Source organism: Ranitomeya imitator, chromosome 5, assembly GCF_032444005.1.
Source record: "Ranitomeya imitator isolate aRanImi1 chromosome 5, aRanImi1.pri, whole genome shotgun sequence".
Taxonomy (NCBI): domain Eukaryota; kingdom Metazoa; phylum Chordata; class Amphibia; order Anura; family Dendrobatidae; genus Ranitomeya; species Ranitomeya imitator.
This window is the reverse complement of record NC_091286.1, coordinates 713,901,252-713,918,937: the sequence shown is the minus strand read 5'-3', so window position 1 is coordinate 713,918,937 and position 17,686 is coordinate 713,901,252. Positions and strand designations below refer to the sequence as shown.

Below are 17,686 nucleotides of genomic sequence, written 5' to 3'. Positions count from 1 at the left end.
CTCGCGAAGGCTCACAATCTACAAGGGATGGGTGAGGATACAGGAGGAGAGAGGACCCTGCCCACGATGGCTCACAATCTACAAGGGATGGGTGAGGATACAGTAGGTGAGGGTAGAGCAGGTCATGCAGCGGTTTGGTCGATCGGTGGTTACTGCAGGTTATAGGCTTGTCGGAAGAGGTGGGTCTTCAGGTTCTTTTTGAAGGTTTTGATGATAGGTGAGAGTCTGATGTGTTGTGGTAGAGGGTTCCAGAGTAGAGGTGATGCGCAAGAGAAATCTTGTATGCGATTGTGGGAAGAGGAGATAAGAGGGGAGTAGAGAAGGAGATCTTGTGAGGATTGGAGGTTGCATGCAGGAAAGTACCAGGAGACGAGGTCACAGATGTATGGAGGAGACAGGATGTGGATGGCTTTGTATATCATGGTTAGGCTTTTGTACTGGAGTCTCTGGGTAATGGGGAGCCAGTGAAGGGATTGACAGAGGGGAGAGGCTGGGGAATAGCGGGGGGACAGGTGGATTATTCGGGCAGCAGAGGTTAGAATAGATTGGAGGGGTGCAAGAGTGTCCAAGGGGAGGCCACAGAGCAGGAGGTTACAGTAGTCAAAGCGGGAGATGGTTTGGGACTAGGGTTTTTGCAGATTCTTGGTTGAGGAATGAACGGATCCAGGAAGTATTTTTGAGTTGAAGGCGGCAGGAATTGGAAAGGGCTTGGATATGTGGTTTGAAGGAGAGATCAGTGTCAAGGATTACCCCAAGACAGCGGGCTTGTGGGACTGGGGAGAGTGGGCAGCCGTTTACTGTAATGGATAGGTTCATTGGGGGGGGGGGTCGCATGAGATGGGGGAAAGACAATGAATTCTGTTTTGTCCATGTTAAGTTTTAGAAATCTAGCGGAGAAGAAGGATGAAATAGCGGACAGACATTGAGGTATTCTGGTTAGTAGGGTGGTAATATCTGGTCCAGAGATATAAGTCCCATATAGAGAGGAACTTGAGGGTTCACCAAACTGTGGGGTGTGACACAGACTCCGGGGGTGACTGTGACATGTCATTGCCAGTAGCAACCGTTAGGGCTGAGTACAATGGTGTGCTGACAGAAGTACTGACACAATGGAACGACAGTGCTCCACAAGGTGAAGTCAGGATGAATGTGGTAGTCATACCAGAACGTATGACTGGACGGAAGTGTGGGTCTGACCAACTCTGGGACTTGTCAGAGGTGACCAAAGGTGTGACCATTGAAGATGGGGAAGCTCCAGTATTAGGATCCGACACAGTTTGAAATGGAGACCGTTGGTTCCAGGATGACCGATCGGGTGGTGGTGACTCCCTTTCAGACGGTGACTAAAGTGGAAAAGAGTGCAGTAAAGCTTACTCAGGTACAAGTGGCAACTCTTCCTCCTGTCCCTGGAGACGCAAACGAGGCAAAGGGGCTGAACAAATTACACCATCTGAGAAGATTGATAAAGAGGAGAATTCGACCACTGTCACCCGACTAGTATTTTAGTAGTGATAATGAAACACTGTCCGGCATGATTGTAAATGGCCGGCATGTGTCGCAGAGGGAGTCTGCGCTGTAAGCCTCTAGTATTGTTGTTCTGGGACCTGTAATCCCACAAGTATTTGTATAGTTAAAATGGAGGCTTGCAGGGTTAGTAGGAGAGCTGGGAGGGACACACACCTCCCACCTATGGGGGTGGTTACAGCTACATAATGTGACCAGGGTTTGGTCACATGGTTCAGACTGTATGGACAGAATGTTCAGTGTGCTGGAATGTCCTGGAGTGGACTGGATTCCAGGAGCCACGTGGTGAGACCATGGACTGAATGGTTAGTGTGTTGGAATGTCCTGGAGTGGACTAGATTCCTGGAAGCACAGGGTGAGACCATAAACTGATGGCCTTTGTGTTGGAAGTGCCTGGGACTGGACTTCCTGAATAGTGCACGGAGAGGCCATATCTGCAGAGTCTGTGATGGCTACTGTGTTGGAGAAGCTACAGTTCCGTCTGCGGGTCTGGACTATCTGAAGAGCCCTGGTCACAAGGACAGTGATTCCAGTTTAGCAACTTCCCTGGAAAGCAGGACTGACCGGAGTCAGAGTGTGGAGCAGGAGCTCCGGTAAGGTAACTACAGATAAAGGGGGTTACGGACAGAAAAGCCTCTGCCATTGGAACAGACTGTCAGTGGCTAATGTGTTTCGTTGATGTATATAGTGAACTGTTTGTGACACGGTTTATGAGTGTAAATAAACCGGATAGACTGTTATTTGTGAGAAACCGTGCCTGAGTGCTTTAATCCTGTTGCCAACAAGTGTCCTCCAATCGACTCAGGTAGCACTATCTCACAATATTCAAACATATAGGTGATTACAAATAACCCAAGGAAAAAAACAGCTCTTTAATAAAAGCCCGAAATAGTGTTCTCTTCACCCAGATGCTCTGAAAAATGTGATCATGCTACATCCAAGAACAGTGCACAAGAATGCAGTCTATCACAGCCCACTACAAAAGGAGGCCAATCTCTATCCAACTGAGCCAGAAGACAGCAGTGAGGAACCAGGACTAGTGGCTTCTGTTTTGCCCCAGATCAAAGAAAGTCCAAAAAGTGTTCCCGACAATCACCCAGTCTGCCACCCAAGTGAAATCAGGAGCCAATTTCTAAAACTGGCTCTTCTCTTGAAGGAGGGGAGCCTGGGGTTGTGCAAAAGGGAGTGGAACCTGATGGCTGCACACTCCCCCCTTGACTGTTCGAGGGAACCCATAAGGGAACAACATTTCAAGAAGTCCTTGACGCAGGACACATGGCAAAAAGGAACACACAGTGAAAAACAAATAAAATAAATAGTGGTAGATGTTTACAGTAAGATACTGACCGGACAGCCCGCCGGGAAATTTAAAAATTTCCCGATCCTTGCCATGGTGTGTGCTTAAATGTGTTTGATAGAGAAGTGCTGTGCAAAAGTGCCATATCGCGGAGCAGGTTTCCCATGCACTGTCAGTTTAGACTCCCAGGATTACCACTTCTGAGGTACTGAGCAGCTCGATATTCAAACGTACCAAACCTAATGGCTTCCACTGGATGACTCTATAGGCCACACGGTGTACTAACCAGTGGACCACCCCAGAGTGCACAACGTACTAATATACTAGGGATGCCAAGGCCAAAGGAGCCTTTTCGAAAGAAGCTACAATTAATCTTAGCCCAAAGACAGAGACGTGATAGAAAGACAGATCTACACCTACCAAGTGATGTGACCGACTGGTGCTCCTCAACCGAGAGGTCCATGTACAGATCCCGGTGTCCTTCTAAAAAATCCCACTCCTCCATAGAGAAATAGAGAGCGACGTCCTGACACCTGAGAGGAACCTGTCAACCAATAAGACCGACATTACCCAGAATCCTCCAGTGTACACTGTATAATCTCCCAGCAGTCTCCTCTCATCACCCAGAATCCTCCAGTGTATACTGTATAATCTCCCAGCAGTCTCCTCATCACCCAGAATCCTCCAGTGTATACTGTATAATCTCCCAGCAGTCTCCTCTCATCACCCATAATCAGGCGCGGGCTGGGCCGGGTGGCAGAAATGCATATGCCCCCCGGGCCGGTGTCTAAGCAGCTGCACAGGGCTGCTGGAGGACTGGCAGTGACTAATACATAGCGCACCTGTAGTGCGCGGTGGTGTCATCCCGCTAGCAGCCCTGACATGCAGGCTGCAGGGGTATGCGATGAGCAAGCTCCTAAGCGTCACTGCCACTGTCTCTGAGGGAGAGAGCCAGCAGCCAAGATGAAAGGTCAGCATACCGGCCTGTGTGTGCACGGAGCTTCAGCTTCTCCTGCTCTCATCTGCCATCCCGGCAGAGAAGGAGAGACGGGGGAAGTGCCGGGACAGTGCAGAGCTCTGAGCAGGAGAAACTGAAGAGCTGCACATGGACATCAGCCGCCCCTGCATCACAGAGGAGAGTGTGTGATGTGTGTATGAGGAGAGTGTGTGTGTGTGTGTATGAGGAGAGTGTGTATGTGTGTATGAGGAGAGTGTGTGTATGAGGAGAGTGTGTGTGTATGAGGAGAGTGTGTGTGTGTGTGAGGAGAGTGTGTGTGTGAGCTGCGTGCGTGTGTGTGTGAGCTGCATGCGTGTGTTTGTGAGCTGCGTGCGTGTGTGTGTGTGAGCTGCATGTGTGTGAGCTGTGTGCGTGCGAACTGCGTGCGTGTGAGCTGCGTGCGCGTGAGCTGCGTGCGCGTGAGCTGCGTGTGCCTGTCATTATACAGTGGGGCTGTGTGTGTGTGCGTGTCATTATACAGTGGGGCTGTGCGTGTCATTATACAGTGGGACTGTGTGGGTGTGTCATTATACAGTGGGGCTGTGCGTGTGTGTGTGAGCTGCGTGTGTGTGTGAGCTGTGTGTGTGTGAGCTGCGTGTGTGTGAGCTGTCTGTGTGTGAGCTGCGTCTGTGTGTGAGCTGTGTGTGCGTGTGAGCTGCGTGTGCGTGAGCTGCGTGTGCGTGTGAGCTGCATGTGCGTGTGAGCTGCATGTGCCCATCATTATACAGTGGGGCCGTGCGTGTGCGTGTCATTATACAGTGGGGTTGTGCGTGTGCGTGTCATTATACAGTGGGGTTGTGCGTGTGCGTGTCATTATACAGTGGGGTTGTGCGTGTGCCTGTCATTATACAGTGGGGCTGTGCGTGTGCCTGTCATTATACAGTGGGGCTGTGTGCGTGTCATTATACAGTGGGGCTGTGTGCGTGTCATTATACCGTGGGGCTGTGCGTGTGTGTGTCATTATACAGTGGGGCTGTGCGTGTGTGTCATTATACAGTGGGGCTGTGCGTGTGTGTGTGTGTCATGCAGTGGGGCTGTACATGTGTGTCATACAGTGGGGCTTTATTGGTATGTCATTATACAGTGGGGCTGTGCGTGTGTGTGAGCTGTGTGTGTGAGCTGCGTGTGTGTGTGAGCTGCGTGTGTGTGTGAGCTGCGTGTGTGTGTGAGCTGCGTGTGTGTGTGAGCTGCGTGCGTCTGTGAGCTGCGTGCGTGTGTGAGCTGCGTGCGTGTGTGAGCTGCGTGCGTGTGTGAGCTGCGTGCGTTTGTGAGTCATTATACAGTGGGGCCGTGCGTGTGCCTGTCATTATACAGTGGGGCTTTGCGTGTGCCTGTCATTATACAGTGGGGCTGTGTGTGTGTGTGTCATTATACAGTGGGGCTGTGTGTGTGTGTCATACAGTGGGGCTGTGTGTGTCGGTGTCATTATACAGTGGGGCTGTGTGTGTCATTATACAGTGGGGCTGTGTGTGTGTGTGTCATTATACAGTGGGGCTGTGTGTGTGTGTCATTATACAGTGGGGCTGTGTGTGTCGGTGTCATTATACAGTGGGGCTGTGTGTGTCATTATACAGTGGGGCTGTGCGTGTGTGTGTCATTATATAGTGGGGCTGTACATGTGCGTCATACAGTGGGGCTTTATAGGTATGTCATACAGTGGGGCTGTGCGTGTGTGTGAGCTGCGTGTGTGTGTGAGCTGCGTGTGTGTGTGAGCTGCGTGTGTGTGTGAGCTGCGTGCGTGTGTGAGCTGCGTGCGTGTGTCATTATACAGTGGGGCCGTGCGTGTGCCTGTCATTATACAGTGGGGCCGTGCGTGTGCCTGTCATTATACAGTAGGGCTGTGCGTGTCATTATACAGTGGGGCTGTGTGGGTGTCATTATACAGTGGGGCTATGTGTGTCATTATACAGTGGGGCTGTGTGTGTGTGTCATTATACAGTGGGGCTGTGCGTGTGTGTCATTATACAGTGGGGCTGTGCATGTGTGTGTCATTATACAGTGGGGCTGTGCGTGTGTGTGTCATTATACAGTGGGGCTGTGTATGTGTGTCATTATACAGTGGGGCTGTGCGTGTGTGTGTCATTATACAGTGGGGCTGTGCGTGTGTGTGTCATTATACAGTGGGGCTGTACATGTGCGTCATACAGTGGGGCTGTGTGGGTATGTCATTATACAGTGGGGCTGTGCGTGTGTGTGTGAGCTGCGTGTGTGTGTGAGCTGCGTGTGTGTGTGAGCTGCATGCGTGTGTGAGCTGCGTGCGTGTGTCATTATACAGTGGGGCCGTGTGTGTGCCTGTCATACAGTGGGGCCATGCGTGTGCCTGACATTATACAGTGGGGCTGTGCGTGTGCCTGTCATTATACAGTGGGGCTGTGCGTGTGTGTGTCATTATACAGTGGGGCTGTACGTGTGTGTCATTACACAGTGGGGTTGTGCGTGTGTGTCATTATACAGTGGGGCTGTACGTGTGTGTCATTATACAGTGGGGCTGTGCGTGTGTGTCATTATACAGTGGGGCTGTTCGTGTGTGTCATTATACAGTGGGGCTATGTGTGTGTGTGTCATTATACAGTGGGGCTGTGCGTGTGTGTCATCATACAGTGGGGCTGTGCGTGTGTGTCATTATACAGTGGGGCTATGTGTGTGTGTGTCATTATACAGTGGGGCTGTGCGTGTGTGTGTGTCATTATACAGTGGGGCTGTGCGTGTGTGTGTCATTATACAGTGGGGCTGTGTGTGCCTGTTATTATACAGTGGGGCTGTGCATGTGCCTGTCATTATACAGTGGGGCTGTGTGTGTGTCATTATACAGTGTGGCTGTGCGTGTGTGTGTCATTATACAGTGGGGCTGTGTGGGTGTCATTATACAGTGGAGCTGTGTGTGTCATTATACAGTGTGGCTGTGCGTGTGTGTGTCATTATACAGTGGGGCTATGTGTGTGTGTCATACAGTGGGGCTGTGTGTGTGGGTCATTATACAGTGGGGCTGTGCGTGTGTGTGTGTCATTATACAGTGGGGCTGTGCGTGTGCCTGTCATTATACAGTGTGGCTGTGTGTGTGTGTGTCATTATACAGTGGGGCTATGTGTGTGTGTGTCATTATACAGTGGGGCTGTGCATGTGCCTGTCATTATACAGTGGGGCTGTGTGTGTGTGTGTCATTATACAGTGGGGCTATGTGTGTGTGTGTCATTATACAGTGGGGCTATGTGTGTGTGTGTCATTATACAGTGGGGCTGTGCATGTGCCTGTCATTATACAGTGGGGCTGTGTGTGTGTCATTATACAGTGTGGCTGTGCGTGTGTGTGTCATTATACAGTGGGGCTGTGTGGGTGTCATTATACAGTGTGGCTGTGCGTGTGTGTGTCATTACACAGTGGAGCTGTGCGTGTGTGTGTCATACAGTGGGGCTGTGCGTGTCATTATACAGTGTGGCTGTGTGTCTGTCATTATACAGTGGGGCTGTGCGTGTGTGTGTCATTATACAGTGAGGCTGTGTATGTGTCATTGGTGCATTCACTATGTCATTATTTGGACTGCAGACATGGGCTTCTCACATTGCTGGCAGTGCTGTGGTCATTTGGCGGGTATGTGGCTGTAAGTTTGTGATTTGCATACATGCGGTCACATGCCGACTAGACTTGCATGGCCTAATGCAACTGTATTGAACAAGGCCCAAAACAGTCTAGTCGAAATGTGGCTGGGAATATATATATCGCATGCTTGCAGTCACACGACCACCTGTTGCCGGCACCAGAGAATCTTCATAGCGCACGATATGAAGATTCACACATAGTGTCTGTAGACATGTAGCATAAGATCCGACAACCCCTTTAAGGATGAGCCACTACTCATGGGCCACTGCTGTGTGCTTGCCCCCCAGGCCAAAATTTGCCAGTCAGCCCCTGCCCATAATCTTCCAGTGTATACTGTATAATCTCCCAGCAGTCTCCTCTCATCACCCAGAATCCTCCAGTGTATCTATATATATATAATTGCCTAAGGGTTTTTCCGTCTGTCTGTCCTGGAAATCCCGCCTCTCTGATTGGTCGAGGCCGCCAGGCCTCGACCAATCAGCGACGGGCACAGCGATTTTTATACTGACCGCTTAGTATCCTGTCCTATCCTTTCCTATTTAGCTAGAAGTGGCCTCTTTTGCTATATCCTGTTTCCTGCCTGCGTGTGTCTTTTCCTCTACTACTCACAGTCATTATTTGTGGGGGGCTGCCTATCCTTTGGGGTTCTGCTCTGAGGCAAGATAGTATTCCTATTTCCATCTATAGGGGTATTTAGTCCTCCGGCTGTGTCGAGGTGTCTAGGATTTGTTAGGCACACCCCACGGCTACTTCTAGTGCGGTGATAAGATCAGGGTTTGTGATCAGTATAGTTACCACCTACTCCAGTGAAAGTTTTCATGCTGCTCCAAGGTCACCAGATCATAACAAATCCCGCACAATGAGGGACGGTTGGGAGCTATGCAGAATCCTCCAGTGTACACTGTACAATCTCCCAGCAGTCTCCTCTCATCACCCAGAATCCTCCAGTGTATACTGTATAATCTCCCAGCAGTCTCCTCTCATCACCCAGAATCCTCCAGTGTATACTGTATAATCCCCCAGCAGTCTCCTCTCATCACCCAGAATCCTCCAGTGTATACTGTATAATCTCCCAGCAGTCTCCTCTCATCACCCAGAATCCTCCAGTGTAAACTGTATAATCCCCCAGCAGTCTCCTCTCATCACCCAGAATCCTCCAGTGTATACTGTATAATCTCCCAGAAGTCTCCTCTCCTCACCCAGAATCCTCCAGTGTATACTGTATAATCTCCCAGAAGTCTCCTCTCCTCACCCAGAATCCTCCAGTGTATACTGTATAATCTCCCAGCAGTCTCCTCTCATCACCCGGAATCCTCCAGTGTATACTGTATAATCTCCCAGCAGCCTCCTCTCATCACCCAGAATCCTCCAGTGTATACTGTACAATCTCCCAGCAGTCTCCTCTCATCACCCAGAATCCTCCAGTGTATACTGTATAATCTCCCAGCAGTCTCCTCTCATCACCCAGAATCCTCCAGTGTATACTGTATAATCTCCCAGCAGCCTCCTCCCATCACCCAGAATCCTCCAGTGTATAATCCCCCAGCAGTCTCCTCTCATCACCCAGAATCCTCCAGTGTAAACTGTATAATCCCCCAGCAGTCTCCTCTCATCACCCAGAATCCTCCAGTGTAAACTGTATAATCTCCCAGCAGTCTCCTCTCATCACCCAGAATACTCCAGTGTACATAGTATAATCTCCCAGCAGTCTTCTCTCATCACCCAGAATCCTCCAGTGTAATCTCCCCGCAGTCTCCGCTCATCACCCAGAATCCTCCAGTGTATACTGTATAATCTCCCAGCAGTCTCCTCATCACCCAGAATCCTCCAGTGTACACTGTATAATCTCCCAGAAGTCTCCTCTCCTCACCCAGAATCCTCCAGTGTATACTGTATAATCTCCCAGCAGTCTCCTCTCATCACCCAGAATCCTCCAGTGTATACTGTATAATCTCCCAGCAGTCCCCCCTCATCACCCAGAATCCCCCAGTGTATACTGTATAATCTCCCAGCAGTCTCCTCATCACCCAGAATCCTCCAGTGTACACTGTATAATCTCCCAGCAGTCTCCTCATCACCCAGAATCCTCCAGTGTATACTGTATAATCTCCCAGCAGTCTCCTCTCATCACCCAGAATCCTCCAGTGTATACTGTATAATCTCCCAGCAGTCTCCTCTCATCACCCAGAATCCCCCAGTGTATACTGTATAATCTCCCAGCAGTCTCCTCTCATCACCCAGAATCCTCCAGTGTATACTGTATAATCTCCCAGCAGTCTCCTCTCATCACCCAGAATCCTCCAGTGTATACTGTATAATCTCCCAGCAGTCCCCCCTCATCACCCAGAATCCCCCAGTGTATACTGTATAATCTCCCAGCAGTCTCCTCATCACCCAGAATCCTCCAGTGTACACTGTATAATCTCCCAGCAGTCTCCTCATCACCCAGAATCCTCCAGTGTACACTGTATAATCTCCCAGCAGTCTCCTCATCACCCAGAATCCTCCAGTGTACACTGTATAATCTCCCAGCAGTCTCCTCATCACCCAGAATCCTCCAGTGTATACTGTATAATCTCCCAGCAGTCTCCTCTCATCACCCAGAATCCTCCAGTGTATACTGTATAATCTCCCAGCAGTCTCCTCTCACCACCCAGAATCCTCCAGTGTATACTGTATAATCTCCCAGCAGTCTCCTCTCATCACCCGGAATCCTCCAGTGTATACTGTATAATCTCCCAGCAGTCTCCTCTCTTCACCCAGAATCCTCCAGTGTATACTGTATAATCTCCCAGCAGTCTCCTCTCACCACCCAGAATCCTCCAGTGTATACTGTATAATCTCCCAGCAGTCTCCTCTCATCACCCGGAATCCTCCAGTGTATACTGTATAATCTCCCAGCAGTCACCTCTCATCACCCAGAATCCTCCAGTGTACACTGTATAATCTCCCAGCAGTCTCCTCTCACCACCCAGAATCCTCCAGTGTACACTGTATAATCTCCCAGCAGTCTCCTCTCATCACCCGGAATCCTCCAGTGTATACTGTATAATCTCCCAGCAGTCTCCCCTCATCACCCAGAATCCTCCAGTGTACACTGTATAATCTCCCAGCAGTCTCCTCTCATCACCCGGAATCCTCCAGTGTATACTGTATAATCTCCCAGCAGTCTCCTCTCATCACCCAGAATCCTCCAGTGTATACTGTATAATCTCCCAGCTGTCTCCTCTCATCACCCAGAATCCTCCAGTGTATACTGTATAATCTCCCAGCAGTCTCCTCTCCTCATCACCCAGAATCCTCCAGTGTATACTGTATAATCTCCCAGCAGTCTCCTCTCATCACCCGGAATCCTCCAGTGTATACTGTATAATCTCCCAGCAGTCTCCTCTCATCACCCAGAATCCTCCAGTGTATACTGTATAATCTCCCAGCAGTCTCCTCTCATCACCCAGAATCCTCCAGTGTATACTGTATAATCTCCCAGCAGTCTCCTCTCCTCATCACCCAGAATCCTCCAGTGTATACTGTATAATCTCCCAGCAGTCTCATCACCCAGAATCCTCCAGTGTACACTGTATAATCTCCCAGCAGTCTCCTCTCCTCATCACCCAGAATCCTCCAGTGTATACTGTATAATCTCCCAGCAGCCTCCTCTCATCACCCAGAATCCTCCAGTGTACACTGTATAATCTCCCAGCAGTCTCCTCTCATCACCCAGAATCCTCCAGTGTATACTATATAATCTCCCAGCAGTCTCCTCTCATCACCCAGAATCCTCCAGTGTACACTGTATAATCTCCCAGCAGTCTCCTCTCATCACCCAGAATCCTCCAGTGTACACTGTATAATCTCCCAGCAGTCTCCTCATCACCTAGAATCCTCCAGTGTATACTGTATAATCTCCCAGCAGTCTCCTCATCACCCAGAATCCTCCAGTGTACACTGTATAATCTCCCAGCAGTCTCCTCCCATCACCCAGAATCCTCCAGTGTACACTGTATAATCTCCCAGCAGTCTCCTCATCACCCAGAATCCTCCAGTGTATACTGTATAATCTCCCAGCAGTCTCCTCTCATCACCCAGAATCCTCCAGTGTATACTGTATAATCTCTCAGCAGTCTCCTCTCATCACCCAGAATCCTCCAGTGTATACTGTATAATCTCCCAGCAGTCTCCTCTCCTCATCACCCAGAATCCTCCAGTGTATACTGTATAATCTCCCAGCAGTCTCCTCTCATCACCCAGAATCCTCCAGTGTACACTGTATAATCTCCCAGCAGTCTCTTCCCATCACCCAGAATCCTCCAGTGTATACTGTATAATCTCCCAGCAGTCTCCTCTCCGCTCATCACCCAGAATCCTCCAGTGTATACTGTATAATCTCCCAGCAGTCTCCTCTCATCACCCAGAATCCTCCAGTGTATACTGTATAATCTCCCAGCAGCCTCCTCTCATCACCCAGAATCCTCCAGTGTATATTGTATAATCTCCCAGCAGCCTCCTCTCATCACCCAGAATCCTCCAGTGTACACTGTATAATCTCCCAGCAGTCTCTTCCCATCACCCAGAATCCTCCAGTGTATACTGTATAATCTCCCAGCAGTCTCCTCTCATCACCCAGAATCCTCCAGTGTATACTGTATAATCTCCCAGCAGTCTCCTCTCATCACCCAGAATCCTCCAGTGTATACTGTATAATCTCCCAGCAGTCTCCTCTCATCACCCAGAATCCTCCAGTGTATACTGTATAATCTCCCAGCAGTCTCCTCTCATCACCCAGAATCCTCCAGTGTACACTGTATAATCTCCAAGCCGTCTCCTCTCACCCAGAATCCTCCAGTGTATACTGTATAATCTCCCAGCAGTCTCCTCCCATCACCCAGAATCCTCCAGTTTATACTGTATAATCTCCCAGCAGTCTCCTCTCCTCATCACCCAGAATCCTCCAGTGTATACTGTATAATCTCCCAGCAGTCTCCTCTCATCACCCAGAATCCTCCAGTGTATATTGTATAATCTCCCAGCAGCCTCCTCTCATCACCCAGAATCCTCCAGTGTACACTGTATAATCTCCCAGCAGTCTCCTCTCATCACCCAGAATCCTCCAGTGTATACTATATAATCTCCCAGCAGTCTCCTCTCATCACCCAGAATCCTCCAGTGTATACTGTATAATCTCCCAGCAGTCTCCTCTCATCACCCAGAATCCTCCAGTGTATACTGTATAATCTCCCAGCAGTCTCCTCTCATCACCCAGAATCCTCCAGTGTAATCTCCCAGCAGCCTCCTCTCATCACCCAGAATCCTCCAGTGTACACTGTATAATCTCCCAGCAGTCTCCTCTCATCACCCAGAATCCTCCAGTGTATACTATATAATCTCCCAGCAGTCTCCTCTCATCACCCAGAATCCTCCAGTGTATACTGTATAATCTCCCAGCAGTCTCCTCTCATCACCCAGAATCCTCCAGTGTATACTGTACAATCTCCCAGCAGTCTCCTCTCATCACCCAGAATCCTCCAGTGTATACTGTATAATCTCCCAGCAGCCTCCTCTCATCACCCAGAATCCTCCAGTGTACACTGTATAATCTCCCAGCCGTCTCCTCTCACCCAGAATCCTCCAGTGTATACTGTATAATCTCCCAGCAGTCTCCTCTCATCACCCAGAATCCTCCAGTGTACACTATATAATCTCCCAGCCGTCTCCTCTCACCCAGAATCCTCCAGTGTATACTGTATAATCTCCCCGCAGTCTCCTCTCATCACCCAGAATCCTCCAGTGTATACTGTATAATCTCCCAGCAGTCTCCTCATCACCCAGAATCCTCCAGTGTATACTGTATAATCTCCCAGCAGCTTACTCTCATCACCCAGAATCCTCCAGTGTATACTGTATAATCTCCCAGCAGTCTCCTCTCATCACCCAGAATCCTCCAGTGTACACTGTATAATCTCCCAGCAGTCTCTTCCCATCACCCAGAATCCTCCAGTGTATACTGTATAATCTCCCAGCAGTCTCCTCTCCGCTCATCACCCAGAATCCTCCAGTGTATACTGTATAATCTCCCAGCAGTCTCCTCTCATCACCCAGAATCCTCCAGTGTATACTGTATAATCTCCCAGCAGTCTCCTCTCATCACCCAGAATCCTCCAGTGTACACTGTATAATCTCCCAGCAGTCTCTTCCCATCACCCAGAATCCTCCAGTGTATACTGTATAATCTCCCAGCAGTCTCCTCTCCGCTCATCACCCAGAATCCTCCAGTGTATACTGTATAATCTCCCAGCAGTCTCCTCTCATCACCCAGAATCCTCCAGTATATACTGTATAATCTCCCAGCAGTCTCCTCTCATCACCCAGAATCCTCCAGTGTATACTGTATAATCTCCCAGCAGTCTCCTCTCATCACCCAGAATCCTCCAGTGTATACTGTATAATCTCCCAGCAGCCTCCTCTCATCACCCAGAATCCTCCAGCGTATACTGTATAATCTCCCAGCAGCCTCCTCTCATCACCCAGAATCCTCCAGTGTACACTGTATAATCTCCCAGCAGTCTCCTCTCATCACCCAGAATCCTCCAGTGTATACTGTATAATCTCCCAGCAGTCTCCTCTCATCATCCAGAATCCTCCAGTGTATACTGTATAATCTCCCAGCAGTCTCCTCTCATCACCCAGAATCCTCCAGTGTATACTGTATAATCTCCCAGCAGTCTCCTCTCATCACCCAGAATCCTCCAGTGTATACTGTATAATCTCCCAGCAGTCTCCTCTCATCACCCAGAATCCTCCAGTGTATACTGTATAATCTCCCAGCAGTCTCCTCTCATCACCCAGAATCCTCCAGTGTATACTGTATAATCTCCCAGCAGTCTCCGCTCATCACCCAGAATCCTCCAGTGTAATCTCCCAGCAGTCTCCGCTCATCACCCAGAATCCTCCAGTGTGTACTGTATAATCTCCCAGCAGTCTCCTCTCATCACCCAGAATCCTCCAGTGTATACTGTATAATCTCCCAGCCGTCTCCTCTCACCCAGAATCCTCCAGTGTATACTGTATAATCTCCCCGCAGTCTCCTCTCATCACCCAGAATCCTCCAGTGTATACTGTATAATCTCCCAGCAGTCTCCTCTCATCACCCAGAATCCTCCAGTGTACACTGTATAATCTCCCAGCAGTCTCCTCTCATCACCCAGAATCCTCCAGTGTACACTGTATAATCTCCCAGCCGTCTCCTCTCACCCAGAATCCTCCAGTGTATACTGTATAATCTCCCAGCAGTCTCCTCTCATCACCCAGAATCCTCCAGTGTATACTGTATAATCTCCCAGCAGTCTCCTCCCATCACCCAGAATCCTCCAGTTTATACTGTATAATCTCCCAGCAGTCTCCTCTCCTCATCACCCAGAATCCTCCAGCGTATACTGTATAATCTCCCAGCAGTCTCTTCCCATCACCCAGAATCCTCCAGTGTATACTGTATAAGCTCCCAGCAGTCTCCTCTCATCACCCAGAATCCTCCAGTGTATACTGTATAATCTCCCAGCAGTCTCCTCTCATCACCCAGAATCCTCCAGTGTATACTGTATAATCTCCCAGCAGCCTCCTCTCATCACCCAGAATCCTCCAGTGTATATTGTAAAATCTCCCAGCAGCCTCCTCTCATCACCCAGAATCCTCCAGTGTACACTGTATAATCTCCCAGCAGTCTCTTCCCATCACCCAGAATCCTCCAGTGTATACTGTATAATCTCCCAGCAGTCTCCTCTCATCACCCAGAATCCTCCAGTGTATACTGTATAATCTCCCAGCAGTCTCCTCATCACCCAGAATCCTCCAGTGTATACTGTATAATCTCCCAGCAGTCTCCTCTCATCACCCAGAATCCTCCAGTGTACACTGTATAATCTCCCAGCAGTCTCCTCTCATCACCCAGAATCCTCCAGTGTATACTGTATAATCTCCCAGCAGTCTCCTCTCATCACCCAGAATCCTCCAGTGTACACTGTATAATCTCCCAGCAGTCTCCTCTCATCACCCAGAATCCTCCAGTGTATACTGTATAATCTCCCCGCAGTCTCCTCTCATCACCCAGAATCCTCCAGTGTATACTGTATAATCTCCCAGCAGTCTCCTCTCATCACCCAGAATCCTCCAGTGTACACTGTATAATCTCCCAGCCGTCTCCTCTCACCCAGAATCCTCCAGTGTATACTGTATAATCTCCCAGCAGTCTCCTCCCATCACCCAGAATCCTCCAGTGTATACTGTATAATCTCCCAGCAGCCTCCTCTCATCACCCAGAATCCTCCAGTGTATACTGTATAATCTCCCAGCAGTCTCTTCCCATCACCCAGAATCCTCCAGTGTATACTGTATAATCTCCCAGCAGCCTCCTCTCATCACCCAGAATCCTCCAGTGTATACTGTATAATCTCCCAGCAGTCTCTTCCCATCACCCAGAATCCTCCAGTGTATACTGTATAATCTCCCAGCCGTCTCTTCCCATCACCCAGAATCCTCCAGTACATACTGTATAATCTCCCAGCAGTCTCCTCCCATCACCCAGAATCCTCCAGTGTATACTGTATAATCTCCCAGCAGTCTCTTCCCATCACCCAGAATCCTCCAGTACATACTGTATAATCTCCCAGCAGTCTCCTCCCATCACCCAGAATACTCCAGTGTATACTGTATAATCTCCCAGCAGTCTCCTCTCATCACCCACAATCCTCCAGTGTATACTGTATAATCTCCCAGCAGTCTCCTCTCATCACCCAGAATCCTCCAGTGTATACTGTATAATCTCCCAGCAGTCTCTTCCCATCACCCAGAATCCTCCAGTGTATACTGTATAATCTCCCAGCAGTCTCCTCTCATCACCCAGAATCCTCCAGTGTACACTGTATAATCTCCCAGCAGTCTCCTCTCATCACCCAGAATCCCCCAGTGTACACTGTATAATCTCCCAGCAGTCTCCTCTCATCACCCAGAATCCTCCAGTGTATACTGTATAATCTCCCAGCAGTCTCTTCCCATCACCCAGAATCCTCCAGTGTATACTGTATAATCTCCCAGCAGCCTCCTCTCATCACCCAGAATCCTCCAGTGTATACTGTATAATCTCCCAGCAGTCTCCTCCCATCACCCAGAATCCTCCAGTGTATACTGTATAATCTCCCAGCAGTCTCCTCTCATCACCCAGAATCCTCCAGTGTATACTGTATAATCTCCCAGCAGCCTCCTCTCATCACCCAGAATCCTCCAGTGTATATTGTATAATCTCCCAGCAGCCTCCTCTCATCACCCAGAATCCTCCAGTGTACACTGTATAATCTCCCAGCAGTCTCTTCCCATCACCCAGAATCCTCCAGTGTATACTGTATAATCTCCCAGCAGTCTCCTCCCATCACCCAGAATCCTCCAGTGTATACTGTATAATCTCCCAGCAGTCTCCTCTCATCACCCAGAATCCTCCAGTGTATACTGTATAATCTCCCAGCAGTCTCCTCTCATCACCCAGAATCCTCCAGTGTACACTGTATAATCTCCCAGCAGTCACCTCTCATCACCCAGAATCCTCCAGTGTATACTGTATAATCTCCCAGCAGTCTCCTCATCACCCAGAATCCTCCAGTATATACTGTATAATCTCCCAGCAGTCTCCTCTCATCACCCAGAATCCTCCAGCGTATACTGTATAATCTCCCAGCAGTCTCCTCATCACCCAGAATCCTCCAGTATATACTGTATAATCTCCCAGCAGTCTCCTCCCATCACCCAGAATCCTCCAGTGTACACTGTATAATCTCCCAGCAGTCTCCTCCCATCACCCAGAATCCTCCAGTATATACTGTATAATCTCCCAGCAGTCTCCTCCCATCACCCAGAATCCTCCAGTGTATACTGTATAATCTCCCCGCAGTCTCCTCTCATCACCCAGAATCCTCCAGTATATACTGTATAATCTCCCAGCAGTCACCTCTCATCACCCAGAATCCTCCAGTGTACACTGTATAATCTCCCAGCAGTCTCCTCCCATCACCCAGAATCCTCCAGTGTATACTGTATAATCTCCCAGCAGTCTCCTCTCATCACCCAGAATCCTCCAGTGTACACTGTATAATCTCCCAGCAGTCTCCTCCCATCACCCAGAATCCTCCAGTGTATACTGTATAATCTCCCAGCAGTCTCCTCTCCTCATCACCCAGAATCCTCCAGTGTACACTGTATAATCTCCCAGCAGTCTCCTCACATCACCCAGA

At 49.4% G+C, this 17,686-nt stretch overlaps 1 protein-coding gene across 1 annotated transcript in view; it reads right to left on the bottom strand.

Annotated features, from left to right (window-relative positions):
• The window catches only part of LOC138638934 (zinc finger protein ZFP2-like), a 125,325-nt gene that overhangs the window by 65,296 nt on the left and 42,343 nt on the right, over positions 1–17,686 (bottom strand). Inside the window, exon 3 of the mRNA XM_069728689.1 lies at positions 3,242–3,365. Within this exon, the coding sequence (XP_069584790.1) occupies positions 3,242–3,365 (124 nt within the window). The remainder of the gene's footprint in view (positions 1–3,241; positions 3,366–17,686) is intronic.